The sequence below is a fragment of the Anopheles arabiensis genome, chromosome 2, assembly GCF_016920715.1.
Source record: "Anopheles arabiensis isolate DONGOLA chromosome 2, AaraD3, whole genome shotgun sequence".
NCBI classification, from domain to species: Eukaryota; Metazoa; Arthropoda; class Insecta; order Diptera; family Culicidae; genus Anopheles; species Anopheles arabiensis.
This window is the reverse complement of record NC_053517.1, coordinates 64531249-64557044: the sequence shown is the minus strand read 5'-3', so window position 1 is coordinate 64557044 and position 25796 is coordinate 64531249. Positions and strand designations below refer to the sequence as shown.

The 25796-nt window shown below is 41.1% G+C and overlaps 2 protein-coding genes across 4 annotated transcripts in view; both read left to right on the top strand.

Annotated features, from left to right (window-relative positions):
* The window catches only part of LOC120894674 (coatomer subunit beta'), a 56658-nt gene extending 34378 nt beyond the window's left edge, over positions 1 to 22280 (top strand). The window contains exons 2-17 of one of the 3 annotated variants that reach the window (XM_040297413.1): positions 4698 to 4927; positions 16225 to 16576; positions 16667 to 17177; positions 17306 to 17439; positions 18485 to 18584; positions 18670 to 18869; positions 19103 to 19105; positions 19236 to 19338; positions 19430 to 19577; positions 19651 to 19820; positions 19907 to 20310; positions 20773 to 20929; positions 21044 to 21245; positions 21328 to 21453; positions 21523 to 21732; positions 21820 to 22280. In XM_040297413.1, the coding sequence (XP_040153347.1) occupies positions 4826 to 4927; positions 16225 to 16576; positions 16667 to 17177; positions 17306 to 17439; positions 18485 to 18584; positions 18670 to 18869; positions 19103 to 19105; positions 19236 to 19338; positions 19430 to 19577; positions 19651 to 19820; positions 19907 to 20310; positions 20773 to 20929; positions 21044 to 21245; positions 21328 to 21453; positions 21523 to 21732; positions 21820 to 21858 (2961 nt within the window). In that variant the 5' untranslated portion in view covers positions 4698 to 4825 and the 3' untranslated portion in view covers positions 21859 to 22280. Of the gene's footprint in view, positions 1 to 4697; positions 4928 to 15173; positions 15295 to 16224; positions 16577 to 16666; positions 17178 to 17305; positions 17440 to 18484; positions 18585 to 18669; positions 18870 to 19102; positions 19106 to 19235; positions 19339 to 19429; positions 19578 to 19650; positions 19821 to 19906; positions 20311 to 20772; positions 20930 to 21043; positions 21246 to 21327; positions 21454 to 21522; positions 21733 to 21819 lie in introns of those variants that run through there. The other 2 variants (XM_040297415.1, XM_040297414.1) reach the window with 2 other exon arrangements.
* Positions 22281 to 23903: 1623 nt separating this feature from the next.
* Positions 23904 to 25756, top strand: LOC120897017 (U-box domain-containing protein 70-like). Its single transcript, XM_040301595.1, has 4 exons — positions 23904 to 24129; positions 24216 to 24755; positions 24832 to 24961; positions 25107 to 25756. The coding sequence occupies exons 1-4, from the start codon at positions 24127 to 24129 to the stop codon at positions 25220 to 25222; spliced, it is 789 nt and encodes a 262-aa protein (XP_040157529.1). The 5' UTR covers positions 23904 to 24126; the 3' UTR covers positions 25223 to 25756.
* The last annotated feature ends 40 nt before the right edge of the window (positions 25757 to 25796 follow it).

The following is a 25796-nucleotide window of genomic DNA, read 5'->3' as shown; positions in this document are numbered from 1 at the left end:
AAAAAAAAACTTTAATATGATGCTCAGAAGATGTTTCATTGCAATATAAATTTATTGACAGAAAATGAAAACTTTCAGTACAGTCTGTTCCCGAGTTACGCGATTTGTGCGTTCCCGAGGAATCCGGGTAACTCGAACATCCTCGTGAGTCGAATTTCGCGGTTTTCGACCAAAATACAATTGGTTACTCGGTATTTTTAATTCAAATTAGTAATTTTATACACTGTGTCATTTGTATACTACGATTGGTGCTAAATATTCTAATTTTTTAAACTAAATTAAGTGGATTAAATTTATTCAAATAAAATGCAATTTATACTGTATGGGGCCTTTATTAATCAAATTTTAATGATTTGACATTTGATCTGTCAAATTAAGAAAACCGCGTATCTCCCAAAGTGGATTAAAAATATCAGGTGGTAAGGGCCTTTGGAGGGTCGCCATAGTTGAGGGACATTACGTCATTTTAAAACCGTTAACCATTGGTTTCTGCTCACAAAGCTTAGCAAATATAACAGATTTCTTTGTTATTATGTGCATTTTTGTGTGACTATTGATTTTATCGAAAAAATGAGATATATTAACAAAAGATTTGATGATTTGTTTATGCACGAAATTTAAAATCATGTGAGTAAGAGTTCTAATCTCACGTAAACTGTCCATACGGCTGGTAGATAATGAGGATTTAATGTGAAAATTGAAAAAATTATGATTTTTTAGTTTGTATCATCAAAAATGTCGAAAACACAATGAATTATAGAATTAATTCACGGAATAACGCTAAATAACACACTTTAAGCTATGTTTTAATGTTAAATAAGAACTCACAAAGTCCTAAATATATTTTTAAACAATTTTTAATAGAAAAAATGGGGTAGATATATTATATGAACAAATTTAATAAATGTAAACAAAGTTTGAATCCTGGGGACCTTACGTCAAGTGACGAATTGTCAAAATGCACTAGAGTCCACCACCTGATCTTTTTAAATCCACCTTGGTATCTCCGTATCCGCGTATTTCGAGCACCGCGCAACTCGGAAACAGACTGTACCCTGAAATGATGAATACGTTTTTTCTTCATTTTAATATTAGGGATCATCTATAAATTATGTGAAGCAATTGTCAACCTGTTGTCCACAAAGTGTAACTAAATGTAACGCTTGAGAGTATTCCACTTGCCCCATAATCTATTGCCCGTCTTGGCTCAAATGACTGTTTGTCACAGTGAACCACAGTTTAGCACAAACCATACCCGCTTTACATCCATTTCCTGCTACACAATTCCCACTCTGTGTCACGAAACTCCGATCCGTCAATTCTATCGGGAATCGTTTAAACAAATACCAAATGACGAAAAACACCATCCACCTTTCCAAACCGTCACGTACCCGATTTGTATGGCTGCTATTTTGCGGAAGCTGTCCATTGTGTGCAACACAAACAATACTAACAAAACAGGGGACCAAAGGCAACGCAATTGCACCACACGGGTGTGCAAAGTGCATTGTAAAAGTTTTGCCATTCAATATATTGGGTGTCAATGGGCACAAAATTGGCGCGTGCAAAATGCTCAAACACACAGCTGTGAACGGGGTTTTTTTCTGTTGCGTTCGGGCTTTGAATGGTGGCATTGTTGTTATTTTTGTCACCATTTGTCCCTGCATGCTTGACGGATATTTTTTGTAATGCATTGATTTAGTTGCTTCTTGTTCGCCTTCTGGATCAAGCAAAATGTCATCCATTAATAAATGAATGGAAGCTATGCGCGGTACATTAATTACTCAATGATTTGATTGGTAGCTGTGCGGAAATGCATATTAATATGTTTGTTTGCCGCATATCCTTTGTCTTTTAGGATCTGGTCCCACTAGTGAAATCTCATATAATGACATTGGTTTTAGTTGAACGTGTGTGCCATGGGATGATCATTCGGTTTTCTGTGTACATAATTCCATTTATTTGATAAGATTAGAGTCAATGTTTTTGCTTCATTTTTATCTCTTGTACCCTTATACTCACACACGCACACACACACGCACTCACACACTTGCACACGTTTGATGATCACAAGATATATATGTAAATTAAACACATAATATCCTATCTTCCACTCCATCCTGAAGCACCATTGTAGAGAGGAGTGGGCACTTAGTACCGAATAACAAGAGTTACTTGTAGCTGCATAAACAGACATTTGCTACAAACCCTGCAACATCGTAACTAAACAGTCCGGGAGAGGGGGAAAAAGTCAACAAGATCTACGGCGGGTTTTGATGATGGTGTACAGTTTGTACACTTCCCCCTTGTTTATAGCGTGCAAGGCTTCTTCTAACGAAACCCTAACGCAAAGGCCAGGGAGAAAACCACTTGCTTTCACGCGGTGAGTGTTTTGGTTGCATGTATTAATAAACACATTTTCTCGAACACCCGATCGGGAACGGATGGGCAAGGTAGCTACGTATTAATAAAGACATTTGTTCCCGTTTTGTGAATGACACTGACGCGGCCTGTGGTCGGTCTGGGAAAACTTGCGCCCGTCCTCGCGCAAATCGTCTTGGTTGGTGCTTAATTACCATAAATTAAAAATTGATAATTCTGACGAAGGAAGGAAGAAGATGTGGTTAAAGCCTTTTAATATGGTGTAATTATTCAATACGACAAAGAGAGAGAGAGAGAGAGAGAGAGAGATAATTCGATTTTTGAAGGTTTTTTAGTGACCTAAAGTAGAAAATGAAGCATTTAGCCTGTTTTAATTGGTTGTCGGTTTGAAATATGTTGAAATGACAATATGACGATGCTTGTTCGTTTAATGTTAAAATACTCAAACAACTCATTACAGGGTTTTCCAGGTGTTCTCATAGTTGTAGGACACTTTATTGACTATTTCTAATGGAAATTTATTCTAATGTAATGGGAATGGGACTCTGTCAAACCCAATACGAATTTCCAAGAAGTCTGCCCAAAAAGGGCGCCACGGAGTCCAATTTCCATCATATGAAGTTCACTTCACATAAGAAAGAGTTAAGGATGTGTCCCGCAACTATGAGAACCCCTGGAAAACCCTGTAATTTGAATTTCAATGTACGAATGAAATCGAAGTAACAAATAACTAGTGCCCTTCTAAGACTAATTACTCAATTTACTCAAAAGCTAGGCATTAATTTTGAAAAACTCTGACCTACGATTTCTATTAAATTCTCATAATAATGAAAATCTGACCAGAATCATTTTCTAAATGCTTGCATGTACTACAATGGTCCATCAATCATCATCTCGACATCGCATAAAGAATTCGACTAGAATCAAGTTCAAGTATATTAAACTCTTGAGCGTAGAAAGAGGGTATGGAGAGTAAATTAAAAATGAATAATATCATCCGACTGTTTATTTGGCAAAAACAACTCACACCCTCAAAACCAAGTCCTCGTCGAAACGAAAAGTGTGTGCGCGCTCCCGCTCCCCCTTGCACCTCCCGGGGATTTTACTTCCCAAAGCGTTACTAATTGAATTTGCATACGGTGTTCCACAGCCACTTCGACATCAGTGGCAAGCACTGCTTGCTTTCCGAATGTCCTCAAACACACCAACACACACACACATACACTAACCGCTTCTGTGTCTTCTGCAACTACACCTGATCTTTCCCTTAGTTTCATTGAGTTCCAGAAGCAAACGTTCCTAGCATCGCGTCCTACCTCCTCCCGCGTCCGGGGCAGGATGCTCTCGCTCTCGTTTAAAGGGTACCCGAGGTTTGTTCCCGGGTTTTAGGCATCGCTCAAGCTACGGTACCACAAACAGCTACGGCAGTCCTTGACAGGGCCGGTTTGATATCGATTTCGGTGGACATGATGCGTAACGGTTGTTGGTCCTGCGCCGTCGGGCCATACGGTATGCTGTACGGGCTGGCCTGGCAAACGCCCTGCTTCGGGGGTGAAGTTGTGCTGCTGCAAAGGCCTCATAGACCGGGGCATTGCTTCGGCAATGCTTAAAGTTCACACAAATCGTGGCATTCGAAGCAGACGCCCGTGTCCCGGAGCTGGAGCTGCGAAATTCGTTTCCGCAAACCCCATGCCGCTTACCGCCATAAATTCCGCACATTCTTGAAAGGTTACGTCCCCAGTAACCAAGGGAAATTTCGTTCGTTACGCAGTTATTTTGATACTACACGCGTTTTGATTCAGCATGGAACTGAATGTAAAACTATTATGACATTCGAGTAAATTATTACTGTTAGAAATTCAATCCCTCTTAGCTCGTTCATCCGCAGGGAAGACATTGCATACATTTCCAAGTTTTACTTTAATGACAATCATGTACTGAAATCCTCCTTATCCGATCAGTTCAAGCTATTGGGTTGCCCTCTGTTTGGGTGTTTTTTTTTGTCTTGCCTTTTTCCCTTCTTTTTCGTATCAACACGTTGCACAAGATTTATTGATTTCTTTAAAGCGAAGCAGTGCACCAAACTGTGGAAGGAATGTCGCACAAAACGAAGGCAATATTTTAACCAACTTTCACTTCCAAGCGTGTTGTTGCGGTTTGTTCTAATATGAGTTTGGGGCAACAACAACAAAATCTTCAAAACGGATGTGAACGTTCTATTTAGGTGAAATTTTGTCACACGTTGGTTGACAATTGCAATGCTGTGTTTGATAAATAGATTAATTTCAGTTTGTGCTGGTTTCAATTAATTTCAGGTGATACAATCAATGTACAGGATATTGTATGCATTACACACCGGATCGACAAGAATAGTGTAGCTTTGAGTCGAGCATACAGTGCAAACTATCTCATTTGCTGCAGTTTCATACTACAACTTATCAGCATGGGTCACATGAAAAATAAACGCCGTAATCAGGCAAAAGAGGCCGCTTTGCAAAGGGAGGAACGATTGCGCCGATTGGAAGAAATGGATCTGGAAAATATGGTATGTGTTTTTTTGGATGACTTTACAATGTTTCTCTTTCATTCTATTTTTTTAGTACTTGGAATGGTGAATAATAGCTGTAAAAACTTTTTTCAGGGGCTCTCATAATTTTGGGACACTTTAGTCACTCATGCTCTTCTTGAAAATTCCTATAGGATTCCAAATGAGCCTGACCAAAAAAGGTGCCGTAGAGTTAACTTCCTATAGGAAATGGTCAAGAAAGTGTCCCAAAGTTATTAGAACATGTGAATAACCGGTAATCTAATAACCGGTAAGCCGGTAATAACCTATAAGCCGGTAATAACAAACGACAATACCAGATTCTGTTCAGTTTTTAGAACGAAGTATCATAATTACAAAGCATTTATTGAGAAATGTTTTTCACAATCTGTACTTCTGCAGAGTACAAACCCTTGACCCTTTTAGTTTTTTTTTTTGCACTACAGTACCTTCCCGATCCGATTTGGCGCGTGTAACGCATAGAAGCAGAACAAAAGGATACGCCACGTGTCGTCGGGTGATGATGGCAGATTTGTGTCTTCCGCTGACGTAGTTCGTAGTAGTAATACTTTTGTCCTGTGACCGACGGGTTCCTTCGTCGAAAGAGGTCGAGATGGTGCTATTTCTTCCTGCGGCCTACACCGTCTAAATGTGCGACACAATACAGTGACAGAATCCAATCGTCACCTTACACCAACCGTACATCGCATCCGGCGCGAAAGTGCACGTTGTTCTCCATTGTTTGTTATGCAAAACAAGTTCTGTTCTTGTAGAAATGTTTCGCCTGGAAGCTGGTGAAGGTACACGTTGGTGAAAAAGTGTGAAAAGATTTACGATCTTAGAGAGGCTGAAGTAAAACGATGTACCTTACTGGGGGATTGCATTCAAAAAGGCAACGGGTATCAATTAACAAATCCACTAACATGTCTCAAGAAAACCGTTCAATTTCACTTACAAACACTCACACACACGCACTGCGATAAAGCCTCAATCGTAGCGCTCATTATCCTTATCTACTCACCTCCATTACACACTCCATCATGTCCGGTTCGGCCGATGGAGTGCCGAGAGCAATCCGAAGGCAAATTAAATCATTTGTTTTTATTGTGCCAACTTATCACATTACACGCAGTGGAGTGGTTGGAAAAGTTTGCCAGCAACAATAACACGTCGGTACCCATTAAGTGTTTCCCATCCGATATGGTTTCGGCAGAATCTACGGTGTGCCGGTTCCGGATACGGGGACCAGATCATACCAGCACGGCGAAAGGCGTTCGTTTCTACACCTCAGCTAAAGTGCCGCAATTCGAGAATCTTTCTGGGCGGGTGTGTCTAGGCTTTCATCGGATTGTGTTTTGTGTATGTGCTTGGGTTTCTAGCTCGGAGGGAACAGGCCTCCATTTATCCGATCAGCATGCTCGCGGGGTGGTTTTGTGGTGTACAAAGGGTGGGCCGCTTGGGCGTGCAGTACTTTGGAGGTTTCTTTTGTTTTTTGACTTCAACCTGAAAATAGCACGCACACACCTTCCACAGGTGATTTTTGTAAAAGGTTCTCATTTTAATGCTCGAGGGGTGGGAGACAGTGTTTTCCCTTCGCTTCCCTCCCCCCCGGATGTGGGATAGATTGCGGTTCTCGGTGTCGTAAATCGAGGGGTTAAGAACGGTTCTCACACCGATATGATGGTATGAGCCATTTGCAGTCGAAGCTGTTTGTTGAGACATTTCGGCAACCCTCCCACCGGGACCGCCGGCCTGTGTGGAATAAAGTTCTCAAATGACACATTCAAATGGCGCTTGGGTGTGTAATACTATCGGCATGCCCACAATCGCCGTTTGAATTAGATTACCGGTGAGCGAGCGGTTGGATCTGTTTATTATCCGTTTAGCAGGTAAATGCAGGTTCTTTTCGGTTAAAATCGGCGCCACTAACGTCCGTGAAGATGCTTCAGAACCCCTGGCGCTGCAATGAACAAAAGCATTCGATTCCCTGCTGGTTCTATCGCGTGCTATCTTCGCATCTAGCCAGCTGTGGGCTGTTGTATTCAGCGTAGAGAAAACAGCTACCCGTAACCATGGTGCTGGTGAGTAGCGCGTTTTTTTTCCTATGTTGTTTGTTGCAGGGGACATAAACCAGAAATACAAGCTGAATCTAATAATTGTGTGCATTGATCTAATCTTGATTGTGCCGCCAATTGACAGGAAAGGGCGGCAAATGAGCGACAGGGGTTCCGCACTCTTGCGCAGAACCGCCCAAGGGGTTGGTATCAATTTGCGTTAATACGATTTATCAGCAACCTGGACTTGTAAGCGAAGGACCGGCAGCAACCGACCGCAGGGGATGGTCTTTTTCGAGAGTGTGAACCGTAACCGGGAGCGGAACCGTTCTCGGATGATGTTGGAAGACTGATAACCAAATGGTTTCCTTTTTGGATGCATTAATAGTTATGATAGTGGAGGGCGAGAATAAGAGAGGGGGAGAGGGAGGGGGAGGGGAAAGGGAAAGTGTATTATTTTGGTAAAAGAAAAAAAAATATTGGGGTTATTATAACACGATATGTAGTACATAAATAATTTCTATCAATTTTCACTGTAATACTGTTGTAACACATATCTTTATTCTGTCGGCATGCCACTGGGTTATCTACGCCCTAGGGCACTAAAACTTCAAACAGAACGCAACGTAATGCAACCGTTCATGACAGTGGCCAGGATCGTGTTTCGGTGAACAAAATAAACATACCACACTCAGTTAAAACCCACAAACTCTTCCACCCGAGTACCGTCGTCGTCGTCGTCGAGTGCTGCTGACAGATAATCGAGAATTGTTACACAAGTTGCCGCTATTGTGAACACTCACACAACAGAAAAGTCAGTATCGGTCAAAAGGAAGGAAGGATCCTGGGGGTGACAGAGTAAACCAAGTTTGAAGCTAATGTACAAAACCACGTGGCACCCAAGGGGTCACGTGCCGCCGATCAACACCTTCGCCAGGAATCAGAAGGCCACTATATGCCTCTGCCCCTGACAAGGGTATGCCACATGGCCTCATGGAATCAGGTTCAGCAGTGGTGATATCATTTATCCTGAAGGTGATTTTTTCCTATTTTCAGCAGGCAACTTACCAACACCCGGACGCTCTAACAAAAGAACTGTACAATTCAACATGTTTTCGGGTTTTTGTATCGGTTTGGTAATGTTTTCGACTTTATTTAATTAGTTTCATTGACGAACGAACGAGACCCGACACCCGACGTTATCCCTAGGTATTTGGTTAGGCCTTTTGTTCGTGCATGATTTTTTTTAAATACACAATCAAGCTTTTGTTACAAAATTAGGGAAATTTGCCAAGAACCTTGACGGTGTACAGTCTGTTCACGGGATACGCGGTTTAGGCGAATATCACGTTTCTTAGACAAAATACATTCGATAAACGGGTATTTCTGATGAAATATAGTATTTGTGTGCACTAAGCCATACGATCCATGCTGAAAATGAAGAAATGTCTGACTTTTAAGCGGGTTCACAATTTGGGAAAATAGTAAGTCGAGAATCGCGCAACTCGGAAACAGACTATGCTATTACAAAATACACAAATACATGCTATTTTTCCACCATCAGGACCTGTTTTTGGAGAGTAATTTGGTAAAAGCAAAGAAACATTGCTATCGTGTTAGCCTTATCCGTCTATAGACCATATTAAAACACAACATTTCTTAATCATAAATAGTCAATTGCATCCTTCTCCTTGAGTACGTTACTACAAGTCAAAGGAATGGGAAATCTATCGCTTTCGCACCCTACAAATAATCGCAATAAGAGTGATAAAAGCATTCCATTGGGGCTGTTAATGGCTAACGCACGCATTCCTTTGGCATTCCTTTAATTCCACACCACATCATCATGGCCTGTGGCCATCGTGTGCTACGTATGATGTGAGCTGTGCGCAGCTATTGGCGAATTTTTCCAGGTGGAATAGAAACAGGAAGGTATTGAATTCCACACTACTGTGAATAGTGCGGCGTTAGTGGGGCAGAATGTATTAGCTGGATCATTTGCGTAAACGTTTCCTGTTGATGTGAAATAACTACAGTGCACAAGTAATTAAATCGTTGTTTGGATGACATTTATTTTTCTTGTAAAATCTTATACAGCAGGGTTCTTGGACCGCTTGATAAGCAGCGACTGTTGCAGTATGTGCAAACTATGAAACGAACCAAAGTAGAACAAAACCCTATAATCAGACTACTTTGATCAACTTACTCGTTTTATCTGTTTTTCATTCATTTCTCTCTTGCTCTATTTCTCCTATTGCTCTCTCAATCATCTTTCTCAATTCGCAAAGAAGTACTTGATATTCTGTATTTTTTTAGTCACTCTCTCTCTCTCTCTCTCTCTCTGAATTATGTGTCTTTTTCTATACTCATTGCTCATTGCATAGGCTCATTGCTGATACTCATAAAAGATACTACTCGTTCTTGATATGGCGAACGCTACATTCTTGAGTCTAACGCTATACTCTGACTGATAAGTTGAGCTTAATGCCGGCGCAAGCATAATCATGATTTTTTCAGGCTGTGAACAATGTTTCCAAATGCCACAGTTTCAGTCACCAACACTCATGACTGAAACCGAAGCTCAAATCAGCTCACGCACACAACTGAGATGATCAGTGTCGAGACAGATCTTGATCACTCACTTGGTCACGACATTTTCTGTCGATGATAATCACGACATTCATGGAATATACTTGGCGCGTGAGCTCAAGCAACAAAATGTGTTGTGATCATAGCCAGCTCGCTAGCTTGAACGGAGTGTAGCAGGCTTTAGTTAAATAGAGAATAAATTGATCGGTAATTTCCACTCGTTAAAACCAGCAGTTTCCAACAAAATGAGCATACTTTCTCTCTCTGTCTGTTTTGATTATCTGTCGGGTCGAACAGAGTGAGAAAATATGCTCATTATGTTTCTTGGAACCACTCGCAAGCACCTTATATCTCCCATGACCATCGCGATGATCACCGACTGAAAATGTCGTGACCAAGTGACTGACCAAGAGTTGGTTGCACATAATGTCACCAAGCATGTGATGATCGCACCAACTGTATGAGTCTCACAGTAGAGCTCCTGACGCTGACATGGTTTTGTGTCAGTCGGAATTTGTCATGACTATGTCAGTGACATTTTGCAAAACTGAACACAGAAAATAAAAGTCATGACATAGTGACTAACCAAGAGATGGTCGCAAAAATGTCATGAAGCATGCATTGGTCACACCAACCGTTTCGAGTATCACCTGTGATTATCACAATTGAGTACGTGGCGCTGATTTTGATTCAGTGAGATTTTGCAGCACTAGCAATGATGTATAAGAAGAGAAGAAATATTATTCAACTCAATCCGGTTATGTTTTCCAATTTTAACTTAAAATTAAAAAAAAAAACAAAAAAATAGAAACAAACCAAGATCTCATCATAATATCGGTGAAAGACCATCATTGAGTCAGTAACCAGAAGTGAAACAAAGATTGTCATCTAGAGGGACAGGCAAACTTTAAACGGGACAAAGAAAGATATATGTTCCAGAATTTAAAAGGAAATTAAAGGATTATATGATACTAAAAGTGTTAAATAAAACTTTCATATCTTACATTACTATACACCCTGGCGCAACTGTGTCACTGAACCATATTCACACATGTTCAACCAGATACATAACCGGGCTTTGCACAATATGGCTTATTGTAAAAAACAACCTGGAATAAGGTTTTAACAGGAAATAAGACTAAATAAATCACCTGTACAGATTACCTGGTAGGAACAGCCATAAAGTATGAGTTGTGTTCGATACGAAAATATAAAATCACATGCCTTCGAAATTCGTTTGCGTAACGGTGTAACCGGGGTAAATTAACTAGTAATTATAAATGGAATCGAATTCCGAATACTATTACCGATCGTTTCCGTTCCGTATGATACCGCGTACTTTAGCTGTTCTCTTTAAAGCACAATCGCACCTTGCCAGTAAGGCAACATGCTTTAACACATTAAACACGTAACTTCGTAGCCATCTAATGGCATGGGCGGTATGGTACCAAGATTGGCCACCGTTCATGCCAAAATTACATTATTAAACAATCTTACAACCCCTTGAAACATTCAAGCTGAAGCGAGCGACCTGGCCCGCACCACCGTGCAGTGCTGTTGGACAGAAAATCTCAGAATTCGCACTGCACCTGTCAACAATGTGCCAACTTACCCGCCTGCCCTCAGGGATCAGAGACACTAGTGCGAAGCACTAGTATACCCATTGTCGCAGCAAAGAAGGTGCTGCCCTAGCCGGTGGACTTCTGCATTTGCATTGCCTCTCCGCCTCCCAGCCCGGGGAAGGGTTGTTAGCCCATTATGCCACGGACGAACAATGTAAAATCGATTATGCTGCAGCAACATTGTTACCGCGCTTGGTTCGTTGTGAAACTTGGTTCAGTCAGGCAGGCGAGTTTGCAAATTTAACAATGGCTTTGTGTTGTACATCCTCGACCTGCCTTCGTTCACTTCGTTCTCTTACTCTCTCACTCTCTCTCTCGGTCGATGGTTGGTTTGGTTCGAGGGTTTGTATTCTTTATTACTTCTACTGCACACCCAAACCGAAGCTGCCAACCTGGAGCTCTAGCCTCAAAAAAAGCGCCGGCGAAGAATTGCGCAAGGATCTTCGAGTGTCAACACTTGAACTGGTTTCGTGAATGACGGTGAAGCACGAAAGCACCATCAAACAACCGAAACCGAGACAGACACGCTTCGTATGGTACCCACAATTCGTGAAAAGCGTTCCTGTACCGCTTGCAGTCAGCGACGTAACTCACCTTTCCTACAAGGCCATAGTGGATCGGTTTGCGTTTTATTACTGGCCTTCGCGGCGAACTCGCTTCCTCTCTTGCTCTTCCCCCCAGTCCTTCCCCATTACTTCCTCCTCTCTACATCCGGAAGTTGCTCTATGGCGGCTTTTAACAAGCTGCTTAATTGGAAAAGTTCCAACAAAATCCGGCCAGCAGAGTCTCTATATTTTTCACTCACCATTCGGTGGCGCACCTTACACGGATGCTGCATCTTTCCGAATGGTGTGAAGTTTCCAAGTTTAAGTGCCGGTGGAAGGAAAGACTTTAAGTGTCCCATCTTTCTTCGAGAATATTTTTTTCTGTGTGTGTGTTCATTTTAACGGCAGGCCAGACAGTACTTGGCGCAGGCAACAACGCCCGTTGGTCGATACTTTAACGGTAAAATGGCGATAAATTTCATTAAAGTGACACTAAATTATGGCCGCCGGTCGGAGCATCTCAAGCTGCGTGTTTGTTTTTTCCTTGTTTCTTTCTCACGAATCTCTAGAAACTTAGTCCTATTTACCATTTTGTTTCATTTCATTTGGAATCAGTGTACAAATTCAGTAGCTAAGCGATCGTATTTTAATTTTTTAACTACGTTTTATTTTTAATTTTTTAAACTTTTTGAATCCTAACCCGAATGGGTTGGAGAGCATAATTCAGATTCTGCTAAAACATTGTTGTTGAGGTTTTTGTGTCGCTTTTGTTTTTTCTATCGCTATTGAACCGTACTTCATCAAATTGATAAAGCTCTCATATTATTTTTGTATGAATATTTTTACATACTTTGGTTTGTATTTTGAAAACAATCATTCCTGCAAAAAAAATATTATTTCTTAATTTTTTTTATTTCATAATTATCATAATAACTAATTATCATTAATTATCAGTTTTGCATCATAATAATAATTATCATAATACTCATAAACTCCTTAAAAAGTTTTAGTAACACTTCCTTTACTTCCTAAAATATGTTATTTGTATTTTTGGGCGATTTTTAAATGCATTAGTTAGTACAAAAAACTTATTTTTCGAATTGTCTTTATAGTTATGGTACAACCATAAATTCTTTTTTTTGTAATAAGTCACGTAATGATGAAATTAAAATTTTCAAAAAAAATTATAAAGATGTGAAGTAGTATTTTGTACAATTCATACATTCACTGCTTTGAACTATCTCATCCGGATTTTCCAAAAATCGCGAAAACGACTGTCCATATAGTTACGGTAGGCGCTGTAGTTAACGCACATTTAAACGTGAAATCAGCCCCACTGCCTACATATTGATCCTGCATTCCCCTGTGACGACCGATCGCTGATACTGTTTGTCCACCAAAACATCCTACCAGTTTTACGAATTCGCCAGTTCACTCGTAACGATCATGTTTCGCATAGCAATCGTGGTTTGAATCGTAGCAACCATTGGTCGCCACCTGCAGCGTTGAAACTGCATCTCGACTATCGTGTCTTTCTTCCTGCTGGGTCACCGTCAGTCAAACTCAAACGCTCAGCCTCCAAACTCTCATTGAAGTAGATATTTATCGTCGCTTATGAACAGCCCCTGTTGGAAATACAAAGCGGAGCAAAGAATGGAAGGCAAAAGATACAATTAAACAAAAATCCCTTAAGGACGTTAGCACCGTTCCATGCAACTTCGCCTGTCAATGTATCATTTTTGCACACTGTAAAGCAATGTACGAACAAAAACAAAATAAATACTTATTTTAACCACTCACAAAAACACAACCTTGAGAACTCGTGTTTTTTTTTTTTTTTTTTTCATGCACCTTGAACGAAGGTAAACAAGGTTTGCATGTTTTTTAGTGCATTTAATACACAATGAATAATTTATCCTGTGTGTGAAGTATTTTGGAATGAAAAAATGGACAAATGGAATCAAAATCTGAACGTTTTAATATTGAGTGTAAGATTTACTCTAACGCGATACTCTGGTGTGTATTTCTATATATCAGCACAGGTCTGTTAGTGACAGTCTCTTCAACAGGAGGAATCTCGAGGTTGTAGTCCAGAGTTCGTTTTATGAAATGAGGACAGTGGAGATACATTTGATTTCCCATGTTTCCTCCATCCACCAACGCTCTAACCGAACGCACAATGTCCAGTTTCAGGCTGACAAAAACACGTCTCAAAGGGTCGAAGAAGAAGGGATAAAACCCCTCGTTCAAGATATCAAATAACCGCAAGCTGTAATGGCTTGTTATTTGGCGAGGTCTTCGAACGAAAGCGAATTCGTTGTCAGGTAATGGTGATTGCCATGTGTCCGTACCACCCAACGTGACAAACGATACGTGATACAACTGGCTTCTAAATCGGTTTACCTCAACATATTTACAATTATGGTTTTAATTAGTCCACTTCATGTTAATAGCAATTAACAACAACAAAAAAAGAAAATTGATTAAAAGTCAATCAATAATGAACGACGCAACGAGCAATGGAACAGAACGTATCGAGTATTTAATTCACACTGAAACATTAATAAACATGTCTTAAACATAGAGAGTATGATGAAATCAAATATTTTATTCATTCGATGAAAATTTTTCTACAACTATAGCTACAATCTTAACCTCTTCTACAATCCTAAATACAGCTCTCGGTCACAGATTTAGGGCGGCCCCTAATCGGCAAGAAGAGTAAAGACCCCCGTTTAGGGTACTGATCGAGGTGGATGGAAGGTGTTGGTGGGTAGACTTGTTCATCTGTGGCCAACTGCCAAGTGGGGTCCCACTGTAATAGATGCTGGAACTATCTACCATCCACGAAATCCCGATCGACGGGACCCTTGACGACCAATCTGTTCACTTACCGTTAAACCCGTTTTTATTGGCCTCAATTAAAAATTTCTTAGAATTTATTGTTCCACGTAAACAGATCTATCGGGAGGATGGTACATATAGAAATTGATAGAATGGATCACCCCGATGTCTCGGTAGTTGACTGTGTCGTATCTCAACATACATTTACTTAAATTAAATCGATCCTTTACCATGCACATATCTCATAAATATTTTTAAAATAAACATTTGCCCTTTGTAATATCTCTAAATAAAAAAAATAATTCACTTGATTTTCATAAAGCACGTGAGCTATTCAGCAAACTTGAGAAAGAGTAAATTTGGTTATTTTTTGTAACGTACTTTATTGCCGTTACGAATTCAAATTCAAACAAAGTTAGAAACAGGCATGTTCGAAAATAAAAGGGAGGAGCCAATTTTGCGCTCACTAGAGCGCACGTCCACAGTACAATGGGCAAACATTTCTAGCTATTCGGTCACAATACACATCGAATCTGGAGTTTGGTCAAAATATGAGCGCCTCGGTGACATATGTCAAATCGTCATTCTTGCGATTGTCATCCATATGTCATCAAACTTAGCCACGTCGAAACCGTGTTTTCATGTTGGTGCTGAATTTTGTTAAAAATCTTGTGTTAAACTATTATTAAACATAGTGCAATCAGCAGAAAATGGTTAGTAAACTCCCAGTGGCTCTGTGTAGTTTAAATTTCAGCTGTGGGTGGGTGTGGGTATCTTGCAAAAGTGAACTTTCCATACCCGGTGACAAACACACTGAAGGAGTGAAATGAATGGTTGAAAATTTGTGCCTAATTAATGCTACATTTCGTGATTCTAAGTGCGATTTGTGTGTAAACGTTTCACTTTTTATGTTTCGAACACCTATGGATCGGTGCCTTGGTATAGTTTTGCATCCGTTTCATTTAGATTGCTATGCACACACGGATACGCCCAGATCAAAATCGTCCTCAAAGCTACAACTCCATCGTCATCACTTTTGCCGGATCGTCAATGGGAGCAGCGATGTTGTTGTCGATTGTGATAAGTGATGTGGAAATGTCTTGGATTCCGTCGGCCATTCAGGGACCAGCAGGGTTAGAATCCCTGTGCTGCGAGTGTTTTACGTTTTTGTATTTCATACGTGTGTGTGAGTGTATGTGGACTGGTATTTGGGCATTTGGTGGTGCTGGATGATGAAACATTAAAACTCGGCAGTGCCAGTGAAATTTATGATTCCATACTTATTTGCTGTTGGCGTTTATCCATGTTGAAGAATGACTCCACTACCCATATGCTCTATAAGCGCAACACTTTTTTATTTTCATTTAAACATTCTCGCACCGGATGACACAATGGACGTTATCGCACCCCGTCGGCTCTTTTTATTAGGTCGATTGCATTGCGGCGCCTTATTTCTTACGTATATGAAAATTCTGTTCGGTGTTTAAACAAATTGTTCTATTTATATTCGTTACCTAAAGTGATTATTAATTTATGTAAACACTAGTTTAAGATGCTTTACTTCATACTGCTGGAAAGTATCCACACTTATACAATTTTAACCGATGTGCTGTACTTGCACTCTATTTCCCCCCTTCGAATAGCCCCTAAGGTTGGACATCAAAAGAAGGCTTACGTCGCGGTCGGACCGGGTAAAGTCGGTAGATCTGCACCCGACGGAGCCATGGATGCTGTGCGCCCTGTACAATGGCCACGTACACGTGATGAACTACGAGAACCAACAGCTGGTAAAAGATTTCGAGGTCTGTGATCTACCGGTTCGCTGCGCTCGCTTTGTGGCGCGCAAGAACTGGATCCTCACCGGCTCGGACGACATGCAGGTGCGCGTTTTCAACTACAACACCCTCGAAAAGGTGCATTCGTTCGAGGCGCACACCGATTACGTACGCTGCATCGCGGTGCATCCAACACAACCGCTCATTCTTACGTGCAGTGGTAAGTAAATGTCGGGCAGAATTTTGGAAAGAGGCGTCTGATATTTTTCACGTGCGTGCTCGGTTTTTTATATAAACCTATTACTTGCAGACGACATGTTGGTGAAGCTGTGGAACTGGGAAAAGATGTGGGCAGTACAGCGCGTCTTCGAGGGACACACGCACTACGTCATGCAGGTCGTGTTCAACCCGAAAGACAACAACACATTCGCAAGCGCATCGCTTGACCGTACGGTCAAAGTGTGGCAGCTGGGCTCGAACGTTCCCAACTTTACGCTCGAGGGCCACGAGAAGGGAGTGAACTGTGTGGATTACTATCATGGAGGTGATAAACCGTACCTCATTTCCGGTGCCGACGATCGGTTGGTCAAAATCTGGGACTATCAGAACAAAACGTGTGTCCAAACGCTGGAAGGGCATGCACAAAACGTGTCAGCGGTCTACTTCCATCCGGAGCTCCCGATTCTGCTAACGGGCTCGGAGGATGGTACCATTCGCATTTGGCACTCGGGCACTTACAGACTGGAGACGTCGCTAAATTATGGATTTGAGCGTGTCTGGACAATTGCCTGCATGCGAGGCACCAACAACGTGGCGTTAGGGTAAGTAACCTCCCCAGAGACATCATATATCGTGATATTATTGGTGTGTTTTGTGCGAGTTGTTGTTGAGACACAGACTAAACGTTTTGCCTGCTGCACATGACCATTGTTTTGTTTCACATTATTAGCTACGACGAGGGGTCCATCATCATCAAGGTTGGTCGCGAGGAACCGGCGATGTCGATGGATGTGAATGGAGGAAAAATTGTATGGGCTCGGCACTCCGAAATGCAGCAAGTTAACCTGAAAGCGCTCCCTGAAGGTAAGTGCTGTACTTCTTTATCCTATGAAAAATGAAAAATTCTAACATCGAGTCGCAACTGAATGGTGCATATTGCACAACGATTTACAAAAAATGCTTCTATTTTTTATTACTTTGTTTCATCTTCATGTTCCAACTAGCAAATGCACTACGAACGAAACAAACAATTCTGTGCCTTTTTGCCGTTGTTTTTTTTACTGTTGTAGCATTGCATTTATAGAAAGCACCGGAAGTAACAATCAAACATTGCTGAGCATATCACGCCTGTAACATGTTCCTTCTCCTTCCTTCTATGCAAGAGAACGTATATCTCCATTAGAATGATTAAACCCACCTTCCTCCTGAATGTGTACCCGTTTAACCTAAAGAAGCATAACTGTACGGCAGGTCAAAACAGCGTGTCATTTTCCGCATTTTCGCTATGCACATCTTCCCCTAATGCATATTCGAACATTGTACAGTTTACCATTGCGCCATTGTGCCTAAGCGGAAATATTTGCAAGTGTATTTGAGCAGTTAATTTTGTGAATGTTGAGACACAACTCATTAGTGTGATGAATATGTCCATTTAAGTTTTTTCTCAACAATATTTGTTTGTTTTTATTAAAAAAAAACCCATACCGATGCTGATTTCAAATAAGCTGTACAATTTTATCTTATTCTCTTTTTCGATACTTAATCTCTTAACATGTTTTACTAAAAGTAGTAATTTGTTAATGATTGTCATAAAAACGCTGCTTGACGATAACATTTCACTTAGTAATTATAATTTGTAAATATATTCACTGTTATGTATTGGGTTTTAATTTTGTGAACGTGCAAACAATGCTCATATATCAGTAAAAATGTCCCTGCGTCACGGTTTTTGTCAAACAGCAGCATAAACCTTAAACTTGAATATGAATTATTCAAATCAGTAACTAAATGCGCTAGAAACCCCAAAATCATTACAGAAGACTCAGAGTGCAGGAGTCAGAATCGATTCGACACAGAATTTATTTTCGTTTCCCCCCTTTTTTTTACTGTCTCCTTTCTGTTGCAACAGGAACGGAAATCAAGGACGGCGAACGCTTGCCGGTAGCGGTTAAAGATATGGGTGCATGTGAAATCTATCCACAAACAATCGCCCACAATCCCAATGGAAGGTGCGTCCCTTTATTATTTTTGTTTTATCCGAAACATGTAACCCCTCCTCATCGTCTCTGATTTCCTCTCGATTCATTTCAACAGGTTTGTGGTGGTGTGCGGCGACGGAGAATACATAATCTACACGTCCATGGCCCTCCGCAATAAAGCGTTCGGTTCTGCTCAAGAATTTGTGTGGGCCTCGGAAAACAGCGAGTATGCCGTACGCGAATCAAGCGGCACAGTGAAGCTGTTCCGTAATTTCAAGGAACGGAAAAGCTTTACCCCCGACTACGGTGCAGAAGGTAAGCGTTTTATTTTTAATCGATGCAGCGCCTAAAAAGCCTTACGCGAACGTACACTAAGTAAATGCTACCAATTAGCGTCTTTAGCATATTGAAGTAAATCAAACATTTATGCGCTTGCCTTATCTAAAGTGGCTCTTTTCTACTCTCCCGTTTTCCCTTTTCTCGCTGCCATTGTTCTTGTCTCTTGTAACTGCTACTGTAAAAAAAACCCGCATTTAACTGTTCCACAGAAGGTACATTCTAATATGTGTATGAAGTATTTCATGTTTCAAAATAATCATTTTGCATGATTTATGTCGTTTGCGATTATCAGCAACACTGGCATCGGAGTTCATAATCATTTTTGTCTTTCTTGCACACTAGGTATCTTCGGTGGACAATTGCTGGGAGTTAAAACATCATCTGGCTTAACATTCTACGATTGGGAAAATTTGGAACTGATCAGACGAATCGAGGTTCAGCCAAGGTATGTTCTGCTGGTGCTAGCGCAAATGAAACGCAAATCAATATTTTCTACTTTGATTAACAACCATTTACATTTGGCCAACTGATTTCAGACACGTATTTTGGAACGAAGCGGGCACACTGGTGTGTCTTGCCACCGAGGATTCATACTTCATACTGAAGGTTGACATCGGCATGATTCAAAATGCGTTGGCCACCAAGCAACAGTTGGGTGAAGATGGCATCGAGGAAGCTTTCGATGTACGTGTATCAAAACGATGGGTTGGTTTGGGGGTTAGTGCTTCGATTAGATCATTAATTACCTTTATCGTAGGTTCTTGGCGAAGTAAACGAGCTGGTGCGTACAGGACTTTGGGTTGGCGATTGTTTCATCTACACAAATTCTGTGAACCGCATCAACTACTATGTTGGCGGAGAAATTGTTACCGTTTCCCATCTCGATCGCACGATGTATCTGCTTGGATACGTGCCGAAGGATAACAGGTAAGTAAACGAGCAAAGAAGTAAGCAAACTTAACTTTGTGTGCAATTTTTAAACACACTTTTCTATGCATATATTCAACAATCAGGTTGTACCTCGGTGATAAGGAGTTGAATGTGACCAGCTTTGCACTGCTACTGTCGGTGTTAGAATACCAGACAGCTGTTATGCGGCGTGACTTCGAAACGGCGGATCGTGTGTTGCCCACCATCCCGAAGGAGCATCGCACACGTGTGGCCCATTTCCTGGAAATGCAAGGATTCCGCCAGCAAGCTTTACAAGTCTCGATTGATCCAGAGCATCGTTTTGAGCTGGCGCTGAAAATAGGCGATCTCGATACGGCGCTCATGCTTGCTCGCGAATCTGACAGTCCCCAGAAATGGAGCCAGCTCGCCGGCATCGCCACCAGCAAGAACAAGTTCGATCTCGTCAAGGAATGTCTGACGAATGCAAACGATTACGGTGGCCTCCTGCTGCTAGCAACTAGTACGGGTAAGCATTCCGAACGATATCCAAAACACTGGCAGGCAGAGTTTTAGCAAATCTCGGCGCTATGGTACCATTTTGATTGCAAATCAAACTGTCCCTGTGCTCTAGGGTTATTGGTATTTGCTCTCAAAATAATTGTATTCATTAGCTAGCCCTATGTATGTTGTATATCGAAGGCCCCAGGACGACCTGTTCCCATAAATTGTCATGTTGTCTTAAAAGAGGTGACAGATAGCAAAAAGAAAAGAAAGAAAATCCAATGCCATATCGCATACTTTGCTGCCCATTAGGCGACGGTGTTAATCATATACAGCACATAAAACGTAATCAAGTTGGTGGTTCACAACTGGTTCACTTTACAAACAAACCGATGCCTATCGCTTTCCGATAGTTAAACGTGTACATGTGTTGAAGATACTTACTATTCGTTTTTTTTTTATTGTATGTTCCTTATTTCGTTCACAGGCGATGCGGATATGCTGCGGAATCTTGGCGAGAACGGTGTCACGCAGGGCAAATTCAACATCTCTTTCTTGTCCATGTTTCTGCTGGGTGATTTAGAAAAATGTTTGGAAATTCTGATCCAAACAAACCGGATACCGGAAGCAGCATTCTTCGCCCGGTGAGTTGATGTGCAAAGAAAGTGCTGCTGCGGCCCATGGGTGGGGGGGGGACACCGAAGTGATAAGATGACATGGCTTATCGACGGCATGTGTTATATCATTCTCCTTTGCAGGACGTACTTGCCAAGCAAAATTTCGCACGTGCTTGATATTTGGCGTACGGAGCTGGCTAAAATCAATGAAAAGGCCGGCCAAAGCTTAGCGGATCCACAGCAATATGAAAATCTGTTTCCGGGCTTCTACGATTCAGTAAAGACGCAGCAATTTCTCCTCCCAGAGCGAAGCACACTGCTGCCCGCGAACGTCGCTACCAAAGTAATTGGCTCCATTGCATAGCTCCTTGGCGGGTGTTGCTATTTGGCTTTTATTAATCTATTATTTTGTCCATGCTTCAAAGGTACCACTCAACATTGATCGCACGCCTATTGAGGAAATGAAAATGGCAGAAAATGAAGGAAAGTTTGACTATAATCCAAGCGCATCGAGCGAAGCCACCGCGACGCTGCCGAACGGAAACGATGTTGTAAGTATGGAGAAACAATGTAAACAACGATGTATTATGATATTCATGAGACCATTTCCGTCGTTCCAGGCTGCTGCCTCGGTTTCAAAGCACGTTGATCCATCTGCTGTAAACACCAACTCCACACAACTTGCACCCTCCAACGTACCGCCCACGATAACTACGCCGACGGCCAATGTGGGCGGTGTGTCAGCAGCGCAAGTAAAGCGGAAAAGTTCACTGGAAGACTTTGAGTCTGAAATAGAAGCGCTGAATCTGGACGATAATATCGATACTTCGGTAAGTACGAAGTAAAAATACTGGTCAAGGCAGGACCATAGGATTTTAATCAATTTCGAACTTGCTTCTTTTGTTTTTCGTCGATAGGATGTAAATATAGATGACGTCGAGCTAAGCGATGATTGAGCCTGCAACGAGAACCTCCGCCAATCTCAATAGTTTTTGGGCGGACACCGACATACTGAAAGATAGGGCGAGAAAGAAGGGAGAGGTTTAGCAAAAGTATTGTTTTTTATTTACCTTCTCGCGCATATATCGCAAACCGAACACATCAGGATGCACTTCCTAGAACGGTTTATCGTTAAAGGATAAAGGTACTGGACCGTTTGAACACCACTACCGCCACAGCACCCTTTATTCCTTCGTTATCCTGTAACGTTAGTTGATTCGTTCAAACAATTATATATTCCATATTCCTGCTTCGGTACTTTTTTTATGTTCAAGTGAATTGATTGCATCTGGACGGAATCAAGCATTCAAATAAAATAAAATAAATTAATTTGGGATATATATTCACCGAAAAATACACAATTGTAGGATAACACAGACGATGGAAAGAGCCTGTTTATTTACCTTCGTCGATTTGATTTGCTTAGTAAGTATGGGCGAAAAGGTTCTAACTTCCATCACAAACGCATTTTTTTTTTAAATAAACTCATTCGGGAGGGAGCATTATTGCATCAAATAATTTCTAATCTTTTAATACAGTTCAGAAGAAAAGAAAGCCATCGTTACTCAATGAGCTAATGGTTCGTAATGGCAATACCAAAACAAAAACTGTAAAGATAAGGTAAATTTTTTGAAACGTCCATGTGAGCCATCTCTCGCGTATTTACAGTGGCACTCTGTATGGAGATTTAATCCATTTGAAAAGCTGTCTATCGTTTTCGGTGCTCGGTTCTCATTAAATTGATAAACCCATTCTCATGATTGATAGAATTGGTTTATGCGTGAACCATTGCAGCTTTTTTATTGTTTTTCAATGGGCTAAGGTTTTCGCATCAACAAAATAATGGATCGGAAGCAAGGTGGAATGTATAATGAGGTTAATAGCGCATGGCGATCCCCTGGGCTCCGATTTTGACAGATGGTTTTCCGCTGGTATATGTATTGATGGGATTTTTTATATTTTGCATGGTCCATATTTGGTGGAGATCAATTTGGGTGAATATTTTAGTTGATTAGACAAGTAAGAAAAGAAGAAGTAAATGGGAACAGTTGAATAGTTTTTGCTTGGATGCAGGTACAAAAGAACATATTTCATTTTTACAGTGGAGCGCCGTTTATTAGAGTCCATTTTATCCGGCTTTCCGTTTATCCGTGCTGTTGAGAAATGACAGTTCAATACAAAGGTGACATTGCGTTATGAGGAGGATATTTGAAAACGGTTATAAGAGCACATTGTCATAACAAAAAACCCTATAGTTCATGGCAAATTTCAAATATTCTCATTAGAAAAACACGAAGGCAATAAAAACTGGGTAATTTTTAACAAAAAATAAGCAAATTTTCCAAAACCTAACCAGGAACAGGTGATAAAATATATCATTTGACTCATTATTCGTGTTATTCGCATACCCGGGCCATTGAGAGTTTGACAAACGGCGCTCCATTGTATTTATCACTGTCATTACGATGGGAGTAGAGCTGCGAAGATAGGTTAACTACTAGTTTATGATCAACGTTTTCGATTTAACGAAGGATGTGTATATGAGCGTACGTCGAGGCCTGCCTGCAACTGAAAATGTTTGCTGCCAAGGTGTATGGATATTAGGAGGTGAAGTGCTTCAGAGCAAATTGACATTTCACGACTTGACATAACAATACTGGGGGCCAAGGTGTATGGATATTAGGAGGTGAAGTGCTTCAGAGCAAATTACATGACGACACCTCCTTTCTACCCACTTTGGGAACAGGTGATAAAATATATCATTTGACTCATTATTCGTGTTATTCGCGCCCGGGCAAGGTCAAGTCAAGCCCGGATAAACGCGCACCATTGGTATTGATGGGGAGAGCTGCGAAGATAGGTTAACTACTAGTTTATGATCAATGTTTTCGAAAACGCGTACAATTCACCTCCTTAATAAACACACCTTGGTTTGCTGCTATCTTCATATTGAACGAAGCTTGTGTCAAAACACCTGCGCCCCCAGATAATGATGACATTTCGCCACACGCACACATCTATCCCCTGTATCAACAAAAACATTGATGTCGATTTTTCCTTCGCAAAGAAAAAAGACACGTTAGTATGACTAGTTGTGTGCATGTAATTTGCTAGTTTTGCTCATTAGATAGTTAAAAAATTGCACGGCGTTTTGCGTTAAAGGTTACAGCAGACTGAATCGATATCCTGCTTTTGGTCGGAGTTGATCGTTCCTGGGTAAAACAATGGTATGTTATGGAGGCATGTCCCCTAGAGTTGTAGTAGGCAACTAATTGGAGCAAACGTGAATAAAACTACTTGTTCCCCCATTCAGTCACAGTCCAAAGGCAGCACTGAAAAACCGAAGCCAACAGAAAAGGAGACAGGCAAGAGTAACCTTAATCTGACGGCGGATGAACTGAAAGAGGAAGGAAATCGGTGTGTGAAAGCCGGCAACTTCACCGAAGCGATCCTTCATTACACTCATGCCATCAAGCTTAGTCCCGCGGATCCTATACTGTACAGTAATCGATCGTTGGCTTTCTGCAAGATGCAGCAGTACTACTACGCCAATGCAGACGCAGACAAGGCGATCACACTGAACCCTACCTGGGCGAAAGGGTACTTCCGGAAGGCGGAAGTTAGCATGGCTGTGGGCCAGTACGACACAGCGCTGCTCTCGTACGGCAAGGCGCTGCAACTTCAACCACAGGATATGGGAATCATTCAGGCTGCGCGGAAAGCTGCCACGTTAAGCAACAAAGAGCGTGAGGACGAAAAGCGTTCCCCATTCATTGGCAGTGCGATTGGCTGTGTGATCGGCTTGTGCATCGTGCTGGCCGATATGTTGCTAACGGAAAATCCGACCATCAGGGTATGTAAATTTGCAGCTATGCAGGTATCGCAGAGAAAAATGCTTAGCTTATATGTGTTATGTTTTCCCCTTTCAGTATTCTTCGTTAATGGTATTCATCATAATGGTGATCACTAGCATGGGATTCGGAGTGGCAAAATTAGTATGGTACTACAAAAAATTGCAGCGAAAAGGTCTGCTTGATCCGCCAATTGACATATTAGAAGGTAAGTTAACCGTTTCTCAAGAAAGATGCGACCCTAAAGCAGTGTTTCGAATTGTTAAACCTACACACATTCAGTTAAATTTGATTACCCAACATAGCGGCATTAAAGTTAAACTTTCTTTTTGTTTTTTCAATTTCAATTTCAGATTTTCAAAAGCAAGAAGAGCACGAGGATACCTCACAAACGGGCGAACAACGTCACGAAAGGAATCGATACACAAAAGCACAAGCAAGACAGCGTTTGAAAAAGGCAAAAATATAGTGTGATGGCCTTTTCGGCAAAGAACACGTGCTGGAGCGCTCGATATGATGTTGTACTCATTTTCATTGCGAACATTTTGCCGATTGCCACACGTACTGTGCCGTTTATAGTTAAATATCCAAAGGTTTTTTTTTGTGTCGGGACTTTGTCTAAGTAATCAACATGCGCAGAGGTGTTCGAATCGAAACCACACTTTAGGAACACAGTTCCAGCTAGCATTATACTTTTTCCCAAAATGTTCACATTTGGAGTGGTAGAATAGAAACCTTATTAGTTATATAATTTTTCGTTGGAATACAAGATCGAAGTAAATCAGTTTCCAATAAATTTAAATATCTGAGACAATTGAGTTCAATCACGTATACAAATTCACCTTAGTCAACCTTAGTTTTCTTTGCATTTTCTGAACATTCGTTTAACAATTTTCCGATTGTTTATATTGCGCACATGACCTGCAATAAGTGTAGCAATACATCATCACAAACTATGTATGAAGTGAATGGAAATCAAAATAAATCGACTTACATTACCGCATAGCTCAATCATTATTAAAATACAGTAAATTAAAATGCAG